General features: G+C 45.8%; 1 protein-coding gene and 1 long non-coding RNA gene across 2 annotated transcripts in view; one reads left to right on the plus strand and one right to left on the minus strand.

Moving 5' to 3' along the window:
• LOC137520970 (uncharacterized) overlaps positions 1–11,997 on the plus strand; it is an 82,286-nt gene extending 70,289 nt beyond the window's left edge. Inside the window, exons 3-4 of the long non-coding RNA XR_011021979.1 lie at positions 10,212–10,250; positions 11,887–11,997. This is a non-coding gene — a long non-coding RNA (uncharacterized lncRNA). The remainder of the gene's footprint in view (positions 1–10,211; positions 10,251–11,886) is intronic.
• On the minus strand, positions 3,168–20,834 carry LOC137520966 (voltage-gated potassium channel KCNC1-like). Its single transcript, XM_068239600.1, has 3 exons — positions 20,767–20,834; positions 9,007–9,519; positions 3,168–5,542 (listed from the first exon to the last, which is right to left on the minus strand). Exons 2-3 carry the CDS (start codon positions 9,496–9,498, stop codon positions 4,733–4,735), a joined length of 1,302 nt encoding a protein of 433 aa, XP_068095701.1. The 5' UTR covers positions 9,499–9,519; positions 20,767–20,834; the 3' UTR covers positions 3,168–4,732.
• Between the last annotated feature and the right edge of the window lie 1,175 nt (positions 20,835–22,009).

Raw genomic sequence — 22,009 nt, forward strand, 5'->3', positions numbered from 1 at the left:
AATCTGCTGCCAATCTGATTGCATTTTGTGGGTAAATATGCTGCCAATCTGATTGCATTTTGTGGAGAATCTGCTGCCAATGTGGTTGCACTTTGTGGGGAAATCTGTTATCATTCTAATTGCATTTTGTGGCGAAACTGCTGCTAGAGTTTTTTTCTTCTTTGGGGGGGTTGTCTGCCGGCCCTCCACCGTGTGGAACAGCGGAGTGGGCAGCACTGTTATACAGGATTTGATCATGATGACTTCACATTCACATAAGCAGATGTTATCAGGGCAAAAAAGATCCACAGTCCCTTTGTATATAAAAAAACGCTTGACTGGCAGCAGTACAACATCAATTATTAGGCTATGTGAGTTCTCCCTCTGTGCCTTCTTGAGATTTCACAGTTTATTTCTCTCAGCTATTTCTGCTTATGACACATACATGACTTTCTGTTCATTTTTCTTACTACCGATTACTCCCTCTCTCTTTCCCATAAACACTTTGTGATCTCCTGGCTCCACCTTCCTACAACTTTTCTCTGTTATAGTTACTTTGCCTTCACAGCACTCCGCTGGTTGCCACCTGTTCAAATCAATACTTACCCGCGGCTTCCTCCAGCACCATAAGCATGTGTGAGTCCCTCGTCGTCCTCCTGCGGTCTGCCGTTCAGCCGCAATCAGCCTCGGTAACAGGCTCAGCTGCGTCAGACGTGACCTTCTGCACATGCACAGACCTCCCGCGCATGCCCAGAAGGCCACAACTGACGAGACTGAGCCTGTTGCTGGGGCCAATCGCGGCTGAACAGCAGACCCGCGGGAGGATGACGAGGGACTCACACGTGCTTATGGGGCTGGAGGAAGCCCCATGTAAGTATTGATTTTTCATATTCACTCAGCTCTAGTACACTTTAAGAAATACCAGAGCTGAACACACTTGGAGAAACGTAGGGGAGCAGGCATGTATGGGAAGCTGTGCTGATGCCCACCGCTCCCCGATTTCCTCCCACCCTCTTCTTTCCTGCCTAATTGCCCCCTGATACCCTCTACCAGGTTGGCCTAGTCGGGCATTAGTGCGTTGGCGCAGCTGTGCTCGTCCTACACCACATGCTCGCGGCTGGGAGCGCACTGCACATGCAAATGTCATCATGATTACATCATGCACATGCGCAGTGTGCTCCCGGCCGCGGGCGCACAATGTAGGACCTGAGCAGCTGTGCCAGGGCCTGTGCACTAATGCCCGACCAGGCCGACCCGGAGGAGGGGGTCGGAGGAGAATGGGGGGAGCGGTGGTCATCAGCACAACTTCCCATACATGGCTGCTCCCCAGATACCAGAGCTGAACACCCTTTCTCCAAGTGTGTTCAGCTCTGGTATCCTTTAAAATGTACCAGAGACGTCAGCTATTAAAGATTTTTTACTTACACTGGGCTTCCTCCAGCCCCATAAGCATGGATGCGTCCCTAGCCATCCTCCGTTAAGCGGCAATCAACATTTGGTATTCGGCTCAGTGACGTCAGCAGGTGGCCTTCTGCTCATGCGCAGACCTTCTGCGCAAGCGCACAAGAGCCCAGCTGACGTCACTGAGTCAGACTGGACCCGACTAAGCCAAATACTGGAGCTGATTACCACTTAACGGAGGCACGCAGGAAGATGCTAGGGACGCATCCATACTTATGGGGCTGGAAGAAGCCTCGGGTAAGTAAAAAATCTTTAATAATTGATATCTCTGGGCCTCTTTAAGCTTTCCTCACGGCTGTCTCCTCTGTATCCTGTCTGTCAGCTGTTTTGTTGCACAATCTTTCCAAGCATTGAACTGTGTTTTCACTCTTTTCTTTCAATCCTGCGACTTGTTTCTCTGTTTCACACTTGTATGCTTTGCTGTCTTTGCACTTACTTAGTCTGTTTTTCTTTACTCTTATATTGCATCTCTGCCTGCGGTTCATACTTTCTCTTTTTGCTTATTTTGTTCTTTACACTTGCTTTCTACCGTTCATCTTGTCTGCCTCTCTCTTCCTCTGTATAACTTACATTCCACTGTTTTTTGTGCTGTCTCTCTCTCTCTCTCTCTCTCTCGCGCTTTCAATACCTCTCCATTGTGGAAATCATTCTCTGACTCTAGTTTCCTCTTAGTCCCGCTGCCAGGGCTGGATTTACTATAAGGCACTGTAGGCACGTGCCTACAGGTGCCTGATTATGGAAATGAGGCTCGCTTCCCTCACTCCCTATGCAGAGTCCTGATTAGAGTGTAAATGAGAAGTTACTCACCCTGCTCTCGGCACTCCACTGATTAGCTCTCCCTTCAGTCAGAGGTACCTCTAACTACTTAATACTGAGGTTCTTTTAGCTACCTAATACTTGGGGACACCTCTAGCTACCTATGATGAGCAAGGGTAATACGGCAGAAGTGACAGCTGGGCCAGGCAGCACGCTTGCGGTGCGGTTCGGTTGGGGTTTGTAGGTTCATGAAGGGTGAAGTCTAAGATGTCAGGATATCTGTGCCTATAGCCTCCTGTGAGGTAAATCCAGGCCTTCCTGCCACTCTGTCTGCCTCATATTACACTGCTTCCAGCCCCTACCCCTCAGGGATAGACTAGGGTCATTCTCAGCCACCTCAGCTGAGTTTCATCTACCATGTGTACATATGTGCCTTTACCATGGCTATCTGTAGTCTACAGACAGATGCCATCACAATTCAAGATCCCCTATAAACTAGAAACATCTCACTGATTGTTGTGTACCACTAGAGGCAGCTCTAGTCTTTAAATCATGTGTTGATACATCTAGATCAGGGGTCTCAAACTCGCGGCCCGCGGGCCATTTGCGGCCCTCGATACAATATTTTGTGGCCCGCGCCAGCAAAAGCTTCCGTATAGTTCGCTTCAGTGCTCCCAAGTAAGCCGCCGCATCCCCGCCGCTAAACGATGGCTGCAGAGCCCCCAAATCGCCCAGGGGGCAATCCACCGGCATTTCCTGGAAGGGGCAGAGCTTTCAGCTTCAGCTCTGCCCCTCCTGACGTCAATCGCCGCACGGATCGCCGCCTCTCCTCGCCCCTCTCTGTGAAGGAAGAGTGAGAGGGACGGGCAGAGGCGGCTCCGCGATTGACATCAGGAGGGGCAGAGCTGAAGCTGAAAGCTCTGCCCCTTCCAGGAAATGCCGGCGGATTGCCCCTTGTTTTGCAGCGCGGACACGGCGGATTACTTGTAATGGGGGCTGAAGCGAACTATAAGGTAAAATAGGCAAAATAGTTCGCTTCAGTGTGAATTTGATTTTGAAATAAAAATCAATGCAAGGGATGTGTGTGTATGTGGGGAGGGGGGGGGGGGGGGGGTTCGCCTGGGAGCTACTGATTGTGAAATCCCTTATGCGGCCCAGCCTCATCCTGACTTTGCCTCCTGCGGCCCCCAGGTAAATTGAGTTTGAGACCCCTGATCTAGATCTTTGTTGTGGTTGTTTCCCTTTATTGATCAAAAGGTTAGGTTGGCACCTTCATGTAATGATAAGCTCTTTACTAAAGCATAGCTCTTCATTTCAAAAAGTTGAGTATAAAATGAAGGCGACTGCTTCTCAGTAGCTTCCCGCTGTTTCAGGCAATCAAGCTGAACAGCCCTTTGCAGCGGGCTGTCACTGAGACACAGTGCAAATCTTATCAATTAGCTTCTAAGTGAAAAGTTTGCGTATTAACCCTTCCAGTAACTTGGAAACCAATAATATGTTTTTAGCTATTCATTTTTACTGTGTTTAATGCCTAAACTCACAGATGAAATCTGAGCTTCATCCCAATTTGAAGGGAATCTGAAGTGAAAATAAAGTTATGAGATAATGATTTGTATGCGTAGTACAGCTAAGGAATAGAACATAAGTAGCACAGATATGAGTCTCATATTGTTTCCAGTACAGGAAGAGTTAAGAAACTTCAGTTGTTATCGATGCAAAAGAGCGTCTCTGAGCTCGGTGACCAAACGTGGTCGGCTACAGTGCTATTTTCTGGAGCACTTATACATCAAAGAAACAGTGAAAGGCAACTTCAGATAAGATTTTTACTGCAGGAAAGTTCAAAGAGTACTGTAATTAGCTCTGCTCTGTTTCAATAGTTTAAAATGCAGAGTGCAGTTTGTAAACTGCAAATATCAGAGAATGATGCAATGTTATAAAAAAAGCTATATAACTGAAAACAAAAATGACTAAACATACAATTCATTATATCATAAGTTTTGTCGCTTCAGTATCACTTTAAGGTGGTTGTTTTGAGCCTCACAGAATACAGAATAAAGTCAATAAAGTCAACTTAAGTAACAAGTAACTGTACCTGGTGTTTCGGGAATAGTCCCAGTGCAGAACCCAATGGCCATGGTATGATAATGCCTCCTGTTCGTTGAGCAGCACAACAGCAGACGGTCATACAAGGAGCAAAGCTATCAGACAAACTGGGACAGATAGAACATTTTGACTTATGTGACACTCTCCTTGGAATTTATATAAAAAGCCTCTCTCCTATTTTAATCAAGCTAAGAGTTTGAGCCACACTGGAATTTGTGCTCTTCCAATTCCCATCTTGTCCCAGAGCTACCAACCTGATTTCCAGGGATTTACGGTAGATGAATAAAAAGTCAAACGTATGTGTAATGGTAACTGGTGAGTCCCTACAATCAGGATCATGTTCTTGCTTACACTACAGTGTGTGATATAGGTAGAGGAATAGCATAATATGTATATGAAACATATCGGCAAGATCTCTTATCCGTCTGGAAATCTATGGCTTCTGACCACTGCGCTGCAGTTTCAGCTTCTCTTTGGCTAGAGCAATGGAATAATAGTGCTGAAACTTAATCATTAAAATTGGAATGGGTAACACAATGGTCAAAATACCACAAATGGCAGTTAGGCTGGTTATGACTTTGCCAAAAGTACTCTGGGGATAGAGATCACCATAGCCCACAGTGGTTAGGGTAATTATAGCAAACCAGCAACAGCTATAAATATCCCCAAAGAGAGGAGTTACTGCATAATGTTCCGCACCAACCCATTCTGCGTAGTAGGCCAATGTAGCAAACAGAATTGTTTCCAAAGCTAAGACCAGTAGTAGGATGATGATCTCACGGGTGATAGCCCTAAGAGTTCCTGAGAGAACCCTCAGAACAAGACTGCCTTCTATCAGCAGGATAAGTCTGAATAACTTGAGGATGTAGACAGTTCTCATAAAGCCAAGAATCTGCCAGAGAATATCCATTCTGTGCATCTGGCCTTCAGCAATTAGCTCAATAAAGACTGGGAAGAGTGACAGGAAATCTACCCAGTTCAAAGGATGCTTCAGAAACTTTTTCCTGTTGGGACAGAAAAATAATCGGGCTCCAAACTCAATCAGGAACCAGATAACACAAAGCAACTCCAAGTAGATCAAGTAAGGCACTCCCTCATAATCCATCTCTTGGTGAAATGTGTGGTAAGAGTCGACCTCTATTAGAACTGTTTTGTTCACCACGTAGGCAAAATGCCGCTTGGTTTCTTCAAAGAAGATGATGATGGCTGCAATGGTGAAGAGCAGGGAGATGGCTGCAACACACTGGAAGAACAAGACTACAGTTATCAAGATTGTTGATTATTCTCTTACCTACTTCATCTGTGGGATGTCAAACCAGTAGTGATGGTCATGTCTAGGGGAGCTCATGGAGACGTTTGGTCAGGCGATAGATTTGCAAGACTCAAGACTCTGATTTGCTCGTCATGATCCTGTGCTAAAGCAGGATGTGATCACTGCAAATCAGAACTTTTGCAAATCTATCAGCAAATCTATCAAGCTGATCACATGCTTTTCCATGAGTTCTCCTAGATATGACCATCACTAATCCAGAGTGACAAGCAGTTGCTCCATTCAAGGGGCTTGATTCACAAAAGCGTGCTAAGTGTTAGCACGCCAGTGAAAAGCCCCTTAGCATGTGCAAACTGCCTCTTCCCATGCTAATATGCGCGTAAGAGTTTGCGTGCGTGTTGCGCACAGCTCTTCGCGTGAAAAATCAGCCACTTCGTTTGCTACGTACAGTGATAAGCATACTTTGCATGCGAAGTGGCTGATTTTGCACGTGAACGGAGCGTATGGCGTAACATGGTGCTCGCGCTAACACAGCAACAGCTTTGCCAGTGCAAACTACTTAGCACCCTAGTTTGCACGTGCAAAGCCTTAACACATGCTAACTGAGTTAGCACTGGTTAGTGAATCAACCCCAAGGTGAGTGGAACTTCTGGCAATCAGGTGTTTGGAAAAGTACAACAGTTTTCAGTTCTCTCATTTCTTCCAGGCCCCCAAGAGGTTAACTTAGTTAGTTTCTTCCGATTTGGAGAGCAGTGGAGAACACAATAATCCAGGCAACCTGGATAGGATTCTGTAATGCCCCTCTACAGGCTCAGTTTTATTGTGCCCTTGCCCATTCTGACTAGTGGAGTAAGACAAGAATAAAGTCTTGAAAATCTTTCAGCATTCATCATAAAAGGCCAAGCAGCAATGTGTCCGTGGATGCATTCAGCCAATTGCACTTAATGGAGAGACAAATCAGTCTACAGGGGAAGGAGGTCTATGAACGGTGCGCGTGTGCGTGCGCTCCCTATTTCCATTGCTGGCCATTAGATCTTAGATTGGGGAATAGAAACATAAGTTCCCAAACCCAATCAAAGTGCCTATAAATTATGAATGACCAGTGCTGTAACTGAAAGCACTAATTATTCAAGGAAAGAAGTGTAAAAGAAAAACTTTCATTTTGCTTGAAATGCTTCTGCATTAAAAATGTATATTGAAGCAAAAAGAAAATTTAAAGAAAATAATATAAAGTCCATTAACTATTTATGTCCCCTACACTGCCCCCATATTAAATTTTAAAAAAAAGAGTGACAGAATTTTTAAAGAGATAAATTGTTATGTTAGGGACTTAGCTTTTTGTGTATGTATGCCATGAGGATATATTATTGTTATTATTTTATTACAAATTAGGTCTTAGAGTACAATGAGAAACTCAAAAACACAAAATGGATAAAATACACCTTTATTTCCAAATAAAATATTGATACCATACATTGTACTAGGGACATAATTTAAACGTTGTAATAACCGGGACAAATGGGCAAATAAAACGTCTAGGTTCTATTTACAGTCGCACGTTTTATTTTCTATCCATTTCCATTTTATTTTAAAACTATAAAGGCTGAAAGCTGAGAAATAATGATTGTTTTGCCATTGTTTTCTTATTATTCCTGTGAAAATGCATATAAAATAAAGTACTTCTTAGCAAAGAGTACCACCCAAAGAATGCCCAATTTGTGGTGAAAAAAAAAAAGATGTATAGATCATTTAGGTGTTATAAGTAGTGATAAAGCTATTGGTGAATGAATGGGAGGAGCACTGATATGTGAAAATTGCTCTGGTCTATAATGGGAAAAAATCCCTTAGTGGTGAAGTGGTTAAAAAAGATCATCTTATTCACCACCGAGGTGGAAGGAAGCAGGAGCACAATGAAAACTGAACCTGGAGAGGGACTTGGTAAAAAGCTGACGAAAGGATCATGGAGATGGCACAGGATGAGTGCAGGGGGCTGCATGAAGCCCCAGGTAAGTTAAATTGCTTTTAGGCTTAAGATTCCCTTTAAAGCTGAATTATTGCAAATACCTTCTGTCTTAAAGAGAACCCGAGGTGGGTTTCTGCAATCAATATTAGGACACAGAGGCACATTCTGCATACTATCATCAGCCTCTTTGTCCTTATAGTGTGCCCCCCAGACTCCCCCCATGCTCTGCTGTCCCCCCTTATAAAAACCGCCACATTAGCGACACACAGATTGTCGCTAGTCGGCTGTTTACATTCAGGCTGCCACTCACCGCCGCTCCCCCGCCTCCTGTATAGCGCCGCTCCCCACCTGCATCCCTTCCCTCCCCTGTAAGCCGATTGGAGGAAGCTTACAGAGACGGGGAGGGAAGGGACACAGACAGGGAGCCACGCTATACAGGAGGCGGGGGAGCGGCGGTGAGTGGCAGCCTGAATGTAAACAGCCGACTAGCGTCAATCTGTGTGTCGCTAGCGTGGCGGTGTTTATGAGGGGGGACAGCAGAGCAGGGGGGGGGGAGCCTGGGGCACACTATAAGGACACAGAGGCTGGGCATTGTATGCAGAATGTGCCTCTGTGTCATAAAATTGATTGCAATATTACATTTAGCATTGCTTTTTAATAGGGCTTTTTGGTCTCTTTTAGCTCTTCTATACTATTCTATACCTAGTGGTTTTGGGTCACCATGGGCTCTCTGGGTATTCCTTAAAGCCAAGCAAAGTAACCTGTCCCATGCTACGAACCAGAAAGCAGGAAGTGCTACTTCTTATCAGAGGCCTCAGCACTTCTGGGGAGGAACCTTTCTGTTTATCGTCATTTATCATGTTTTCTTAGAAATTGTACCGATGTAAGATAAGCTATATTTAGGAACCATTCCATGTGAGAAGCAGTTTTTGTCATGCTAATTGGTACAGTCAGAGATTAAAAATCTGATGGCATTGGAAAATGAAGTTTGTGTATCGAGAGAAAAATGTCGGCACTAGATGCAGTTAGGAACCTTACATGAAGGTGCCAATGGGCTAGGTGACGTGCTCTCAAATAGTAGTCAATCCAATAGAAACAGAGAAGATAGCGAGGCACAGCTTACCTATAAAAAGGTTTTTTATAGCAACCTGGGCAGATACAGTGGCATTGGCGGTGGGGGGTGACAAACAAGCCTGACAGCTGTTTCGCTCTACAGGTGCCATGTCAGAGGGTGTTATGCCACTGTATTTGCCCAAGGTGCAATAAAAGGGTCTTTTTTTAGGTAAGCTGTGCTTTGCTGTCTTCTCTATTTCTATTGGGAAGCAGAGTATACATTTTTTAATAAGATTAATGGACTACACTGAGTTTCTGAACTGGCGAACAGATAAAGAAAATAACTCTATGGTTGAAACATATTGCTGGTGACCACGTTATTTTCATTGTCAGGTATCAGAATAACATAATTCATACTTACCATGGAAGCCAGTGAGGAGTAGGGATTCTGGAGGAGATTCCATATTCTGGGCTGCCATCTTCCTCTCCAGCTGTAATCTATTCTTCCTGTGTTGATAGGAAACTGCTGCTCTTCAATCTGTGTGGCCTCTTCCCATGAGGAGAATTCTTCCATGACTTGGGACTTATTGTTTATCTTCAGCCAACAGCAATGAGACAGATGAGAGGTGTTCAGTTCCCAGAAGTTCAGTTCCTCCACAATCAATGCCTTACACATATTATCTGAGCAGTGGAGATGTTTTGTCCTGTAGTAGTCTAATATGTACCCAAACACCTTGGGATTGCGATCAAAGAAGAACTCGTTGCGCTGATGATCAAAGTTACCAACCTCATTGGGAGGCAGTTCAGCCAGGGCGGACAGTTTTGTTCCAGGGAAAGAAAGCAGTGTGGAGGCATAAGTTTCAAACCTGATCCCTCCAACATTAATTACCAAACGCCTTGATGATGAATCCATATTGGACAGTCAGCTCACCTTCTGTGAAGAAACATCAAAAGCAATCACTGCATTGTCCAAGGTTCAGCATATCAGCAGATATTTAGATCGCAGTACCAACAGAAAACAAATCGTTTAGTAATACGATTTGCATTGCCGGCCATTCTTGCCATCGGCTGTTTTTTAGTTTTACTGATGAATCACAAAGAAAGAGTAATGTAGATTGGCACAAGATGCTCCAGACTTTAGACAGGTAGGGGGTAACAGGTCACTCCAGCTGTGCCTCCAGACAATTAGAATCGTAATCCATAAACATTAGAACACAAAGTATTCGGGCACTAGCAGCAGCAGTATGCTTAGTAAACCTTTAATGCATCCCCAAACCGCATGACATACAAAGTGAAATGCCTAACGTCGTTACACAGGACAAAACCTGCTTCTTCAGAGGCAACCAGTAATTACTGGTGCCCGGATACTTTGTGTTCTAAAGTTTTACTGATGACTATGAAGGCCTTGTAGCCACACTGGCTATGAATGTGAAGATCATGTGGGCCACACTTGTTTTATGACCCTTGCAAGATGGGCCACCAGGCCGTGATGGCCATCAAAGGGAAGCCAAGGGAAGGGGTGGAACGTTGGGGAGAGGGGTCCCACCAAAGTTATGCTTGGAGACCCTATGATTTGTAATTGTGCCCCTTTAACCTAATACACATTGTCTTTTAATTACTTCACAGCTCCTGTTCCACCTACACTATCGGCTTCATACAGAAAAGGTAAATAAACCCGAAGAGCCCTCTTCACTATCCAATTACAAACTAATAATTTCCTAACTACTAACATCTTCATATAGAGCTTCCTCTCACTCCTTGCTACTACCTTTAACATGCATCAAAAGGCCCTAAAAACCCACCTCTTCAAACTTGGTTAAAGTGAACCTCCGGACTAAAAATCTACTCAGCAGCACTGAAAAGGCTTGGTGTTTATTTAACAGTCTCACAGCATCAGAACTTTGTTTTTCTTATCCAAGCTTCATTTTTAGATGCACAGAAGAAAACTGCCCGGGCATTTTTCCCCTGATGCTGTGCAAAGCATGATGGGATTTCTGATGTTGTTCTTCTTGAAGCCTAGCTCACACAGCTGAGAGGGGTGATCAGGACACAGAACAGTTGGAACTGTGTTTCATGCTCCCTGTCACCTCCTTTTAACCAAAAAGGTGGCTGCCCCCATGAAAAAGATGGCAGCCCCCATGAAATCACAAACATTTGCCTGTTCGTGTAAAACAGGGTGGGTAAGAGATTATATTAACTATCTATTTTAATTAACATAACTAATGTAACTTAATGACAGTATGTTTGTTTAGGCTGAAGTTCCCCTTTAACCAGCTTCCTCTCTGTCTGGACTTCATGGCAGCTGAAGAGAGTAGCCTCTGTATTCCTCTCACTTTCAGTTCCCTTTAAATACTAACACATCTAATGCTGGGTACACACAATGCGATTTCCCGCTCGATCCGGGGATCGATAATTTCCGGCATGTTCGATCGGGTTTTGATCAATACAGCCGTCGATTTTGCATACTTAGCATGCAAAATCGACGGCTGTATTGATCGAAACCCGATCGAAGATGTCGGAAATAAACGATCGATACCGCGGATCGAGCGGGAAATCGCATTGTGTGTACCCAGCATAAGTTATGCAGTTTCTGGGGCTGCTCACACATAATCTACCTAGCCATAAGACCTGTATAATTCTTATGTACTGTATCAGTAATTAGGATTAGGTTGGCAAATTAGTATGAGTTGCCAACACTAATTTAAAGTACATGTCTGTGATGTTTGAGAGGTATTAGAGGATGATGAATGTCTGGGATGTCTGAGCACATCAGCTATGGAATCAACCCTACATCAGGACAATGTTCCAGCCCATGAACTTAAAGTGTACCTGACGGGAAACAAGTTCCCCAAATGGGTACTCACCTCAGTAGGTACTCACCTCAGTAGAGGGAAGCCTCTGGATAATCCAGAAGTTCCCCCATCCCTCTTCCCTCTACCGATACAGTGTTGGGACCCCCGGATCCCGCTCAACAAGAGCTTTGTCTAGCAGGTACTTCCATAAATGAGTGTGGCTACACTGCAAAGAACACTTCACGCCACTGCAGTAGCAAAAGAGCCAATTAGGCTCTGTGCTATTGCACAGGCATGAGGCATCTGGCGGCTGGGCAATGTGGCCACACTCGTTAATGGGAGTGCTGCCACAAACTGCCAGGAGGTCCCGGTATCCAGTGGTGGGAGGATCCAAAGGCTTCCCTCTACTGAGGTAAGTATCTAACTTTTTGCCCTTACAATCTCACAGGTTTTGATGATATACACTATGTATATACACTACTCATAAATTACTCTGCTACCCCTGCCAGGAACATCGCTACAGATTCATGGGCCTGTTTTGTTCTGGGGCTCCCCTGAATTGCCCTTTCTTCTCCCCCAAAGGCTGCTCCCGAAGGGCGCGGAGGTACATATTTTGTCTGTTCATGCCTTTACAAAGGGGACCTGTTCTAGGCCCTGAAGCGATTGTCGGTTGGACGATAATTTACTGCACATGTGTGCATTGGGACAATAAAAAACACATTGTGCCCAGAAGTCAGTGTTCGGACTCATCTCTTGGATTTTGTATTATCTGCTGCTACGGGTTCCAGCACCAGCATTGCTCCACAAACAGGTGTGCGGTTTTGTCGGTTCCACGCTCCCGAAGGGCAGCCACAATGAGAGATGTCTGAGCACACAGTTGGAAAAAAATCCACTACTGATTAACAGTATGTAAAACATATACTCCACTAAACATTACCACTAAAATACAGATGCAGAGCAGGGGTGTAACAAGAAATCAAGGGGCCCCCTGTGAAAATTTGGATGCCCCCCCCCCCCCTCCATGGGGGCAGGAGAGGTTGCAGCATGAGGGAAAAGCATGGCCACCTACATCGGTGTGTGGGGGGGGGGGACAGTCCTCCCCCTCCCTCACCTCGGGCTTTCCCCTCATCGTTCCCCCCCAGCATCAATCATTGGCAGCAGCGGTGGGCAGGAACACATACCTCCATGTGTTCCACCACAGAAGTCCAATTTCTAAGTGCCTCACTGTGAAGGATTGCGGAATGGCCGTCACGTGCTCTGACCAGTCCGGCGGTTTACGCGCGGCGACATGTGTCTGACCTGGTACAGCCTTCCTGTGCACATAGGCTGAGGAATACACGCGTGCGCGCGGCGAGACAGAAGCTTTATGGGAAGCAGAGAGGGATCAGCTGGTCAGCTGATCCAAGGATGTATGCGGATTGGCTGGAAGGGACTGGCCGGCGCTGGCCAGCGCTGCACTATATAACCACTCGTCCCTCAGTCTCACATCATCTGCCGTTGCAAATGCTTTATGTGTTAGCACACAGACCTCAGTCAGATCCAACAGTGTGTTTGAACCAGGAAGGACCTGGGAATTCACACTAAGCTAGAACACTTTCTCATGTTATGCTATAGACTAGTTCCAGGGTGTTGTGACTACGGACCTCACGCCCAAGCCTAGGAAACTGTGTCAATGCTATGTTATGCTCTAGACTAGTTCCGGGGTGTTGTGACTACGGACCTCACACCCAAGTCTAGGCTACTGTATCATTCTATGTTATGAGATAGACTAGTTCCAGGGTGTTGTGACTACGGACCTCACACCCAAGACTAGCACTGTGTACCTGTATTACCTTGGCCCGCCACTAGGGTGTAGAGAGCTAGGATCTCACATCCAGTAAGGGCAAATCTGTTCATATTAGCAGCAGGGCATCCTGCAACCAAGCCTAGGCCCCTCTCCTAGGGAGCCTTTGGCCTAAGGGATTCACCCACAGTCTGGGGTGAAATCCCTTCTTCTCCCTACCTCCAGTTCCACTGGCGGTTCTCTCTCAAAGTGCTACTGTTACACTGTACACTCATATCTCAGGTGTCCAGAGGTTAGACATACCTGGATTATTAGTGATTCTGCAGATCATTCATAATATCTGCATTACTGGTGAATATGCAGATCACCAATAATCAGATTCTCTCTGCGTGTTGACACCAATCGTTACACTCACGCTACTTCCTGATAAACAAGATGTAGCGCCAGACACTTAGAGAGTGGAACCTCCGGCTCATGGAGGTATGTGTTCCATGATTGATGCTGGAGGGGGGGGTGCTGAGGGGAGAGCCCCAGGTGAGGGAGGGGGGGAGTGGCCCCCCTCACCGTTGATGTAGGTGGTCATGCTCTCCCCTCATGCCCCCAAAAATGGCCCTGGGCAGGTCCCAGGGGAGCTCCGGACCCCCCGTGGGTGCAGAGGCTGCAGCCCCTATTGTTACACCACTGATGCAGAGGTTGCAACCATACCAGGGCCCCAGGACCAGAGGTGCCCACTAGGGGTCCTCCTTCATCCATCATATTAGCTTTTCATTAGTGCTGTGATGATGGCAATGATCACATCTATATGTGCATTGAATTGTAGTATTCATCATCAAATGGTTCCCCTCTCCTGCTACACCTCTTATACTGAAGATGTCCTTGGCAGAATTTGGGAGCTCCATATCAATAGGAGTACTTGAGGACCCAATGGAACACATTTTCAGTTAAGATTGGCCAATCACTGACCAATGTTACCACCTCAAAGTAATAGGAGGGTCAACACATATGGAATACTATGAGCAGATTGTGTAGGTAAACCCTCATACTATGCGGAGGTGGTAAAATTGGTCAGTGATTGGCCAATCATAATTGAAAGTGCGTACCAGTCTTTAGATTGTAAGCTTTTTGGGCAGGGTGCAGCACTCTCTGTGGTATGTGTTTGTAAATCATTATCTTAATTATGTATTCAACACCCATTAATTGTTGTGCAATGCTGCACAACATCTTGCCAGCTAGTAAAGGATGATAACATTAATAGTAAAATATGCTTTATTTTATCATTTGATATGAAATGGATGCAAATTTAAGCTGGTTAGAAAAGTTTGTAACAAATATATTTGTAATAAATGATACAAAAAGTTATAAAAACACGTTAGCTGCCTGTCCTGATTATGTTTTTACAACTCCACCATATGAAATCATTTTAAAGCAGTATAAAAGCAGGCTTCAGACATATGGGCATTGGGCACTATTACAAATCACTTTTTTCTAGCAATGATTCACAAAGCTTATCTGTTTTCACCTTATCTATGTTACTTTTTTAAGTTCCCAAAGAGCAAAATAGTAGCAGTAGGGTACTGAACTGTGTTAGCCATCAGTAAAAGCAAGAAGTTTAAAATCAGGATGATACCATTTATTGGATAATTTAAAAGAATAAGAATAAGCAAGCTTTTGGCTGTACAGCCTTCGTCTGGCTTCTAAACAGGATTGAAGCCAGATGAAGGCTTTACAGTCGAAAGCTTGCTAATTCTTATTCTTTTAACCACATAACGACCACCTAACGCCGATAGGCGGCGGCTGGTCGTTTGTGGTTTTACATGGAAACGGCCACTCGAACGGTTCCATGTCAGTTCACGGAGGGTGTCTCCGTGAACAGCCTGCGAGCCTCCGATCGCGGAGTTTACATGCTGTTTACATCAATACGGAGCAGCGCCGTAAAGGAGATCGGCGATCCCCGGCCTCTGATTGGCCGGGGATCGCCGCCGTGTGATAGGCTAAAGCCTATTGGAGGCGGTACAGGACGGATCGCCATCCTGTGCCGCCCATGGAGTGAAGGGGAGGGAGGGAGGAATCGCGCTGCGGAGGGGGGCTTTGAGGAGCCCCCCCCCTCTCGGCCACACGCAGCAGCGATGATCAGACCCCCCCAGCAGGTCATCCCCCTAGTGGGGTAAAAAGAGGAAAAGCCTGGTCGCCCTGCCTTATTCCTGATCTGTGCTGTGGGCTGGAGAGCCCACGCAGCACAGACCCTGCACCCTGGTCCTTAAGTGGTTAAGTTAGCTAATAAATGGTATCATCCTGATTCTAAACTTCTTGCAAAGAGCAAAAATATAATATAATTAAGGTAAGAAAAGTAATATTGAGATGAAATTAATCAGGAACAACTTGTTTTGAGCGATTATTTTGCTTGTAAGTGTGCTGATTTGTTATTTTTTATCAATTAGGTAATGTCATTTATGTGAAGTTTTGTCAATAGAGCCACATTGGCCTCGATTCATAAAAGTGCTGTCAGTAAGGTAAATTCGAGCGGGGAAACACCGCTGTCGGTATTTCAGCCTTGTGGGTGGTCATTCATAAAAATGTTTCTAGTTGTGATAGGAGTGCGGAGATATTCCGCTGTAGGCTGGCGTTAGGCTGTCGGTACGCATGCGGAAACAGGAGAAGCTGGCCGAGTCCCTCCGTGCGGTGTTGTCTCTGCTGCTGCTTGGGAGGTCTGTCCCATTCACTGCAATGTATTCCGCATGCTTCTCGCCACATCAGAGGTAGCGGTAATCCCCGTCTGCATACCGCTTCCTCTAATCTTTATGAATTGACATTTGTTACTTTTCTTAAGATAATCACCGCGCAAGGCGGTGATTTATCACTCTGCTCGCGAATGTCGGCTTTTCATGCGGAAAAAGCCTTTATGAATACAAATTTTGCTATGTGGTCGGTAAAGTGAACTGTTTTCAGCATTTCCGCATGCGGGAATGCTTTATGAATCGAGGCCATTGTGAATAAAAAGCCATTTAAAAGGAACCTGAGCAGGTGATAAAAGCAAAATTTACAGTTACCTGGGGCCTCCTCCAGCCCACCATAGGCTGCAAGGTCCCCCGGTGTCCTCCTGGCTCCTTCCCCCTTCGTCACGGCTCCGATTACAGGACGACTTCGGCCTGAAGTCATCAGGTCTGGTTCCCGCTTCTGTGTATAGCGCCAGTACGTCAGTCGGCAATGCGTCATCACACCAGCCGGCGTGAGAGTCCTGCTCATGCACGGTTCAATCTTAGAGAACCGCGCATGCGCAGGACTCTCACACCGGCTGGCATGATGACACATAGCTGGCCGGCGTAATGGCGCTATACACTGAAGCGGGAACCAGACCTGACGACTTCATGCCAAAGTCGTCCTGTAACCTGAGCCGGGACCGGAACTAGGGAAGGAGGCATGAGGACGCCAGGGGACCTCGTGGCCTACGGTGAGCTGGAAGAAGCCCCAGGTAACTGTAAATTTTATTTTTATCACCTGCTCAGGCCACCAGCAAGCAAGAGAATACTCAGTATAATTTTTCCACATACTGTTTGGTACTGTATCATTTACAAAGTGCTGAAAATGTATTTTAAACAGAAGATGAGAAATTATCTCCTGGGCGAAGTCTTAGGAAAAAAAGTGAATTGAATAAAGGCCATTGATGTGATGTCACTGGCATTGTTTATTAGAGAATGAAGATGGCAGCCTTTGTATTCCTTAAAGGGGATCTGTGGAGGAACCAAAGGATCAAAACCGCCACTTACCTGGGGCTTCTATCTGCCCCATGTAGCAGTAATGTCCCACGCCATCCTCCTCCGATCCGCCGTTCCCCGCCGCCAGACGCGGTGTAGCGCGTCACGCTGTCCAACTGCGGCTGCGCGTCCGTGGCCTGCTGGCTCCTGCCCGTGTCATCAGACACGGCGCACTACAAGAAAACCTCATACTGCGCCTGCACAGTAAGCTTCTGAGGACACGAACGGCAGCACGCATTATTCGGCGATGCCAGACGAATAATGCCCGGGGCCGGCGGCCTGGAACAGCTGATCGGAGAAGGACGGCATGGGACATTACTGCTACATGGGGCAGACAGATAGAAACCCCAGGTAAGTGGCGTTTTTTATCCTTAGGTTCCCCCACAGAACCCCTTTAATTAAATTCCATAACTACCCATCAGCATACAAATCCTTAACATGTTGTGTGTGTTCTCTGTTCTTCACCATAACTGTGTGCATTAAATCTGACACAAATTTAGAGACTATTCGTCCCTAAAGAAATGTATACCGTCTGCAACTTTTACACTGTCCACAAAGAGTTATGAAACAGTGTGCTGGCATTACGCAGTGCTCTCAGGGCCGGATTTGTACTCTTTACCACCAAAGGCCACTGTCACCAGCTGACCTCCCTTCAGTATAGGTAGCGAGATGACCCCTTTCCCCTAGTATAGGTAGCATGATGACGACCCCCCCCAGCATAGGTAGGCAGTTGGCCCCTTCCTCCTTTCCCTCCAGTATAGGTAGCTAGATGACTCCCTTAATCCCTTCTTTTACCAAACGACCTTTCAGTATAGGTAGCCAGCTCGCCTTCACACCACAGCAGCCATCAGTGTCACTCATTTCTCCGCTAGTCTCCAGTGCAGAAGCTTCCTCTTTCTTTCCGTTTCCAAAGTTGCCCAAGTCCATAGCAGCCAGCCACAATGCAAACTTGCAGAGAGCAAGGAGGCTGCTGCACAGGCGGCTAGCAGCAGAGTACCACGGTCAGCCGCTCGCCTGATCTCCCTGCATTGCAGCATTTGCAAGCTTGTAAATGCTGCACCAGTTTAGCCTGCTGCTTTGGTGCCCTTGCTCCTGTGGTGCCCTAGGCCATGGCCTAGGTGGCCTTGGCGTAAATCCGGCCCTAAGTGCTCTACAATGCCCGTATAAACCCCAATACTTCCAAGAGCTTACCATCATAGCTCTCAACTGTCCCTCTTTTGGAAGGACAGTTCCTCTTTTGGAGCCCTGTCCCTCTTTTCTCCTCATTTGTCCCTCTTTCAGGACTTTGTCCTTCTTTCTATATAAATATTGGTATTTTTCTACTGAAAAATGTGTTTGATTGACTCTAAAGTTTATTCCCATCCTTTACATTGATATATTTCTAATTTTCAAATGGTAATATGAAGGAAAATGATCCAGTATAGAAAGGACCAGTCAGTGGCGTAGCTAAGGAGCTATGGGCCCCGGTGCAAGTTTTACATGGGGCCCCCCCAAGCACTCTATACATAACAATTGATACGGCGCACCAAAACCCGATAAGGACAACAACAGTGTGAGCGGTGCAAGTAGGGGATGGGAAACAGTTGGTTAATGATTATTACTATTTAAAGCATCTATAGACACAGCCGTTTCAACTACCAGGCAGGTATAAATTCTTGCCTAAAGCGGCAGGAGGAGGCAGGAGTGCTGCTGTACTGAGTAGTGAGAGAAGAAATGCGTCTCAGCTCACTCAGGTATCAGTTTACAGCAGCAGCAGCTAACAGCAGCGCCTGACTCGACTCAACTGATTCATTCAGTTCCTTCAGCTCAATGATTCAAAGAACCACAGTAATGAATGAGTCAGTGAGAGAAGGCACTCGTCCTAGCTCACTCAAGGATCCATCCGAGTACAGCATCAGCTCCTGAGTCCTGACTCTTCACTCTTAACTGATTCACTGATTCATTCAGTTCCTCTCTCTCTGCTACTGGTAACTGCGTGGATGTAGACTGAGTGTAGCAGCCAGGCATGGACTGCCCCCCAGGCCTCCCTTTTATTCAGTGATTTAGGGCTGGTCCTGTGTCTGGTGTATTCAGGTTTGTTGTTATAAGGCAATGTGAAACACTGGGCTAGCTGATAAAAGTGCAATTAGAGGGCAGTCAAGCTGGTAAATATACACAGCATGATGCAGAGAAGGGTCCGTGGGAAAAAAATCTGTCTGGTCTCTCCCCATTGTTAAAATGACTGCATGTCTATTGCTACGCCACTCGGACCAGTGTTGTTTGCGTTATAAAACAACATATTTTCTTATGAAATCTTCATGGAATTTATGACTAGGGGTGTGACCAGGGGTGTGGCAGGGGTATGGCTTAAGTTTCCCTCTTTCTCATCTCAGAAAGTTGGGAGGTATGCTTACCATGGTCAGTCAGACGGAAAGGTTTGGTATGCAACCAATCAGATCTCACTGCTACTGATCGAGCGCAGAGATTGGCCCAATGATTGTAGTCCCACCTGTGAGACTATTGGGACAGGTTAGAAAAAGGAGCAGTGGGAGGCTGTGATTGGCTGGTCTGGTTGGTTGTGGAAGGTGCCACCGGTCAAATGAGGATAGGGATGCTTGGATGTAGAGGGTAGTGTGCATGCCAGAAAGGCTGGCAGGAGAGCGGAGAGGAGGCAGGGGCCAGGTAGCCCAAACTGTTTAAACGCTGCCCCCTTGATTTTGCCGCCACAATCACACGATTCAGGTTGCTTCATAGTAGGTCCACCTCTCTGAACAGTTACAAAGAATAGATTTGGAAATAGAGTACAGTGAAGTGTGCACTGTGCAACATGTTAAAATGCAAAGCAACTAGAACAATGAGAATGGGCCTTAAACCTTGAAGCAGTGGCGTAGCTAAGGAGCTATGGGCCCCGATGCAAGTTTTACATTGGGGCCCCCCAAGCACTCTATACATAACAATTGATACGGCACACCAAAACCTGCCAATGGCAACTACAGTGTCAAAGGTGCAAGAAGGGGATGGGGAACAGCTTGTTAATGATTACCACTATTCAAAGTATCTATATAGAAGTGATTATTATGAGCACAGGACCAATAGAGAGCTAATACTGTAATTGAGGCAGGGCCCTTTAGGGCCCCGATGCAGACGCAACCTCTGCAACCCCTATTGCTACGCCCCTGCCTTGAAGACAAAATCGATGCACAAGGAAAAGTGACTGGAGCAGAGAAAGTGTTTGGAGCAGAAGATGTGACTGAAGGAAAGACAATGAGGCTGCAGCAGAGGATAGAGTAGAGGACAGCATAGATGCCTGCGGCTACAGGAAGTCATCTGGTGAGAGGTGGATTCTCACATGACACATTGGGATCAGAAAGAATCTTTCCTGCCTCTAACAAACTTCACTCTCAAAACATCTGTTTGTAATTTCTGAACTTGGATTCCATCCCAAGTATTTTCCTTCTTGTTGTTTTCAAAGGGGGGAAAAAAACAGCCTTTAAAAGCACCACAAACTGTGTCTGTTTACAAGGTAAATGTAAGAGGCCCTGCCTGAGCAGCCGGATGCAAGAGAGGGACTTTTAGTAAAAAACATATAGATCAGGAAATTCTGTATAGAGTCTATAAAGCTTTCCATGCGGAGACTGGCAGAGAGAGCTCTAGGAAAGACTTTCCTGTTTTCTGTCAGCCTGTCGGGGAATCTGGACGTTACTAAACAACTGATATAGATAGTTATCTTTCACACGCCACATGAATTCATACAGCTATAGGGGTGCTTCTGTGGTCCCTGATGTCACTAACAGCTTCCAGAAGCCTCCTCCAGTAACTGCAATCCATGTCGCTGGAGTATCAGTACAAATAGGCAGCGAGAAGAGACTTCTTACCTTCCGTCAGGATTCCAGCATCTGGGTGAGGCAACAGAGGGGCTGGCTGGGGTGATGGAGGAGCCACTACAGGAAACAGGAGGATGGACCTCACCACACACTACCAATCCAATCCCACTGACAGCATTATCTCCTGCAGCATGGAATGCCATCTGACCACTCAATCTCTCATTACCACATTATTGTAATGTTTATTTAACATTCATTTATTAAGCTGCACGCCAAAGCTATCTACATTTGTATTGTGTTTATTAAATAATGTCTTTCCAGAATCTACAACTACATGCACCAATGACCACATAATTCAGAAGGGGTGTCATTGAGGTGCAAATACATTTGAGATGATTGAGAATTATGGTAATTATGATTCAGAATGGACTAATGAAATCTTGCAGTGACACCATTTCATTGGTTCCTTTTTCAAAACGGCATAAATTACATTTGCATAATGCTACACCACCTTAGAATTATTTGCATTTTCCCTGTAAACTAGAAAGTTGGCACTGAGCCAGAAATTTGTATTAAACGCCTTTTAGACATCCATGGCTCAGGAATATGGGGAAACCGAAAAATACCCATAGACATCCGCTGTAGGAAGAAGTAGTTCTACACTAAGATGCTTTTACATGTCCGTGGCATATGGATGAGAAAACACAAAACACCTATAGATGTCCGCAGCAGTCTAAGGGTTAAAATGATAAAACTGACCACAGGTTCACTTAAACCAGTTCCTGCAAACCGGATGTATTTGCGTGTCCAGTTTGCAGACTGTTGCCACAAACAGAATGCACAGGCGCATCCTGTCACTCAATGGCGGCTGTTCATGTGCATGCACACTTCCACGGTGCGTTCATGGCGGGACTTACTACTCAGCACTAATTGGTGAACAGGAATATGTGTACCCTGAACCAATCTAAGGCTTTCTGTAAATAATGCACATGGTTACAACCACAACAATGTGCATTCTTAAACAAGATAGTAAACAAAAAGCAAAGTCTCTCCCCAAGCTCATCCATCAGCTCAGATTGCTGTCTATATGGGTGCTTCTGTGGTCTCTGATGTCTAAACAGCTTTCAGAAGCCTCCTCCAGTAACTGCAATCCATGTCGCTGGAGTATCAGTACAAATAGGCAGCGATAAGAGACTTCTTACCTTCCGTCAGGATTCCAGCATCTGGGTGAGGCAACAGAGGGGCTGGCTGGGGTGATGGAGGAGCCACTACAGGAAACAGGAGGATGGACCTC

This window comes from Hyperolius riggenbachi, chromosome 6 (genome assembly GCF_040937935.1).
Source record: "Hyperolius riggenbachi isolate aHypRig1 chromosome 6, aHypRig1.pri, whole genome shotgun sequence".
In the NCBI taxonomy this organism is placed as follows: domain Eukaryota; kingdom Metazoa; phylum Chordata; class Amphibia; order Anura; family Hyperoliidae; genus Hyperolius; species Hyperolius riggenbachi.

Coding starts and splice junctions, on each gene's coding strand:
- LOC137520966 (XM_068239600.1), bottom strand. CDS start 9,498: ATGGATTCATCATCAAGGCGTTTGGTAATTAATGTTGGAGGGATCAGG. Junction 5,543..9,006: donor ACTCCTCACTGGCTTCCATG/GTAAGTATGAAT, acceptor TTGTTCTTCCAG/TGTGTTGCAGCCATCTCCCT.